The sequence below is a fragment of the Phaethon lepturus genome, unplaced genomic scaffold, assembly GCF_000687285.1.
Source record: "Phaethon lepturus isolate BGI_N335 unplaced genomic scaffold, ASM68728v1 scaffold31024, whole genome shotgun sequence".
Taxonomy (NCBI): Eukaryota; Metazoa; Chordata; class Aves; order Phaethontiformes; family Phaethontidae; genus Phaethon; species Phaethon lepturus.
The window spans coordinates 486-4,143 of NW_010536037.1; the positions used below are offsets into that span (position 1 = coordinate 486).

A 3,658-nucleotide genomic window follows, 5' to 3' on the forward strand; every position below is an offset into this window, starting at 1 on the left:
GCGGTGCGTGGGGTGGAGGGCCGCTGGCAGGGTGGTGTAGTTCCCCCCCAGGATCGGGAGGTGGCACTCCAGCTGTTCCCAGGCGGAAGGAAAGCTCCCAGCTGCATGTGCTGTAGGTCACTGCACCCAAAAAAGGTGCATTCTCCCCACCCCACTTATCAGAGGTGCCGAGGGCAGCACCCCCTTCCCACGCTGGCCGCATCCCCGCTTCACCTCCTGATGTTGGCTACGGGGGACACCCAGGAAACGCCAGTGTCTGCTCCTTTCAGTCCTTGCTCCTCTGCAGCCCTCGCCTCTGTGGTGATGGAGATGCACACGCATACCCAAAAAGGCGTTTCAGTCTTTTTATAGAAAACGGCAACTGTACAGACACATTTACACAGACAAGGGATGGGAAAGCCAAGGGAGAGGTCAGGCCTTCCCCTGCGGCACAGGCGGAGAAGGAAAGCAGCCTGGGTGGGAAGGGAGTTGCTTCCTCTCCTCTTACAGACCATGGTAGAGCCTCCTGTCACACAACAAGGAGGCAGAAAGAAAACTACAAAAAACACACCAAAAAAAAAAAAAATGCAAGGAGAGGGGGAGAAGGTGGGATGTGGAGACTTCCTCCTCCCTCAGCCTAGCCACAGTGTTGGCTCTTTATGTGGGTGGGACATGGATGCCTATGTCCCAGGGACGCTGCTGGGAAGGGGGATATATGCCTAGCAGGGAGTGGGGATGGTGAGGCTGGCTAGGGCTCTCCTCCCCATTTGCAAGTCTCACCAGCAGGAGAAATGGTGTGGGATGTTTCCAGGCCCCCTAGAAGGAGAGGAGAGGAGAGGAGAGGAGAGGAGAGAGCAAGCCCTTAGGTGCCATCTGCGGGGGGGCAAGAGAGGGAATTAACACTGGATACCAGCCTTCAACTCTGTCGGAGAGGAGGAGGCCGAGAATGGCTTTTGGCCTTGAGCTGAGGAAATTACACAGTGTGGGAGGCAGCTGGACCTCTGTGAGATCCATAGGGTCTTACACACACACAGCACGGGGAAGGAGAAGGCACGTAGGCCTGAAGGCATCACACAGCTGAGCGTGGCAGGAGCCAGGCCAACCCTGCAGGAGTGGAACCGTCCCTGGGTGTAATGTCTGCTGTGGCAGTGCAATTTGGCAGGGGCAGGCGTGAGGTGTTATCTCCCCACGGCGTCAAGGTGTCCAGGGCCTCGGAGGAGGATGCGGAGCCGTCTCTCGGTGTCCCTGCACCCTCCAGGTGCCTCTGCTAGATGAGAATTCGGAACAGGAAGGAGACGGCAGCTCCTAGGGCCAAGCCCAGTGACAGGAAAAAGGCCATGATGGCTCCAGCTGTCTCTGCTTCATGGGCAAGCACTTTCCTAGAGGGGAAACGGATGTCAGACCCATCCTCAGGGATGCGTGCCCCATGCCCAGCCATCACTTCAACAGTGGGATGGGGGGAGGCCACAGAGGAGCCAGAAGCTGTGCTCCTTTGCAGCAGAGGAATGGGAAGAGCAAGTCCTCCTCGGCTCCAAGAGCCTGCCTCCACATTATGGGCTTGTAGCAAAAAAAAAAAAAAGTGCAACACGCAGGCTGCCCTGAATACCCCGGCACCAGGGACACCCCTCCCTGACTGCTGCCTCCAGGAACTGCAGCCCGCCTGGCTGAGCCCCAGCCGGGCTCCTTGTGCTGCCTGTGCTCCTGCACTGGGCAAGGCTGCTCACCCTGCTGTGGGTGCTGTGCCACACTTCGCTCCCCTCCAAATCCCCGCTGTGTCCAGCCCCTTCCCCAGCATGGCAGGTGGGGGAAATGGAGAGCCCAAACAATAGCTTCCTCATCGCTAGGATATGGAGGCACAAGGCTGGGAAACGGGACACTGGGGTTGTCTTCCCTGAGGTGGTGTAGCGATTCCCCTCTGCGCCTGCATCCCCCTCTCCCGACGCCAGAGCTGGGCAGAGCCAGACTCCAGCCATGCTGGGGCTGGCATCTGTGGGTGTAACCAGCCCTTCCCCTGTCCCCAACTCTTACTCACTTGGGCCCGAAGCACATGCAAAGGCTGGCCAGGTAGCCATTGGAGATGGAGAAGAAGATCATGAAGATTATATACCAGGCATCATGAGAGAATACGACAGGCAGGTAGTTACGCGGCTGCACGTTGCACAGCATGAAAAGAGGGATAAAGATGACACGGAGGGCCACCATCACTGGCAGGAGGCAGCTGTCCTTCCCGGGCTGGGAAAAAAACACAGGTAACACACAGGTCACTGAGCAGCTGAGAAGTGAACATTCCCCACCCCATGTCATGCTGGCAGGGGCTATGCAGAGGCTGCGCCAGGGCTGTGGAGGAGCCACAGAGAGGGCAAAGTTGCTGAGAGACCTCCTCTGCTGCAATAAATCTCAGCATCACCACTGGCTGTGGTAAGGAGGTCCTACTAGGTCTCACTACTGCCCTGAAGTCCTAAACCAGCTGACCTGGAGAGCAGCAGCACTAGAGCCAAAATACTGAGCTGGGCTTGTGAGCAACTGCTAAGCCCTTGCTGGAAACAACAGGCAGGCAGGAGAGCCTTGTGCACGCTCACGCAATCTCTTCCTGCAGCAAACCACTGCGCAGGACAAGGCTGGCTGAGGTAAATCCCCTCTGGCACCTCAGGGCCTGCAAACAGGGCTTTAACCAGCTCTTCAGCCTCCTACGCCATCCCCCAGCCAAGCAGGGCGAGATCCAGCAATCTGGGAAAGGGATTACACTGCGGCTGTTTTGGACAGTGCTAGGAAAGGCACAGACCAAATTAAAATCTCCTCAGATGCTAGCAGAGTCCCTGGATGCATGAGGCTGGGACGAAGGGGGCACTGTCCCCCTGTGCTGTCCCTCCAGCTGGGACCGAGGCAGCCCCTGGTATGAGACGTGCCTGGCTCTGTCTGGGGTCCCCTCAGTGGGGTACCAGGGTCGCAGATGACAGGGCTCACTGGTCTGGAGTCAGGAACAGCTGCCTTGGGAGCTGCCTGGACTGGTGTAGCCATGGGACACCTCATGCATGTAGGGGAAGTTAAAGTTAGGCCAGCTGCCATGCCTGTGGGCAAACTGGCAAAGAGCAGCAGCCTCTCCTGCCTGAGGAGGAGAAAAGGAGCGAGCGGGGCCCCAACCAGGGAAATGAGGCCCAAACCGCACGCAGTCAGACTTTCCACACAGCCTTGTTTTGGAAACGTCTCCTGCTGGGTCATCCCACCACGGAGGCTATGGCCTGGACACCAGGCAATGCGGCTCATGGCCAAGGCCGAGGGCAGCCAGCAGTGATGGCCAAGGGGAGAAGCAGCTCCAGGCTGCAGAGAAGCCAGGCCCGGACAGACCCTGTGGCGAGTGGTGCTGAGGAATTTCTCTAAACAAACAGCCTAAACAATACAGGGGGAAACGGTGCTTGGGGGTGAGTGAAGGGGGCAGGAAGAGACACAGACAGAACAGCCCCCTTCCTTGCCCACCCCCATCACAGCTCCCATCACTCGGCCCCAGCAGCCCTGAGCCAGGCAGGGGAGATGAGAGCAAGGGGAAGCAGCAGGGGACAGCTCTGTGGCCCACGTGGCATGGCTCTGCCCTGCTCCCAGGACAAGGCTCTTTAAAGCAGCTGTGTCCTGTGTGGGGGCCAGAGGTTTTATTTTGGGCTGCCCTGTCTTTCACCCTCTTTCC

The 3,658-nt window shown here is 58.4% G+C and overlaps 1 protein-coding gene across 1 annotated transcript in view; it reads right to left on the reverse strand.

The window, feature by feature from the left end:
• Positions 1 to 1,246: 1,246 nt before the first annotated feature.
• SLC29A1 (solute carrier family 29 (equilibrative nucleoside transporter), member 1) overlaps positions 1,247 to 3,658 on the reverse strand; it is a 6,091-nt gene continuing 3,679 nt past the window's right edge. Inside the window, exons 11-12 of the mRNA XM_010286048.1 lie at positions 2,012 to 2,211; positions 1,247 to 1,358 (exon numbers count right to left, since the gene is read on the reverse strand). Of these exons, the coding sequence (XP_010284350.1) occupies positions 1,247 to 1,358; positions 2,012 to 2,211 (312 nt within the window). The remainder of the gene's footprint in view (positions 1,359 to 2,011; positions 2,212 to 3,658) is intronic.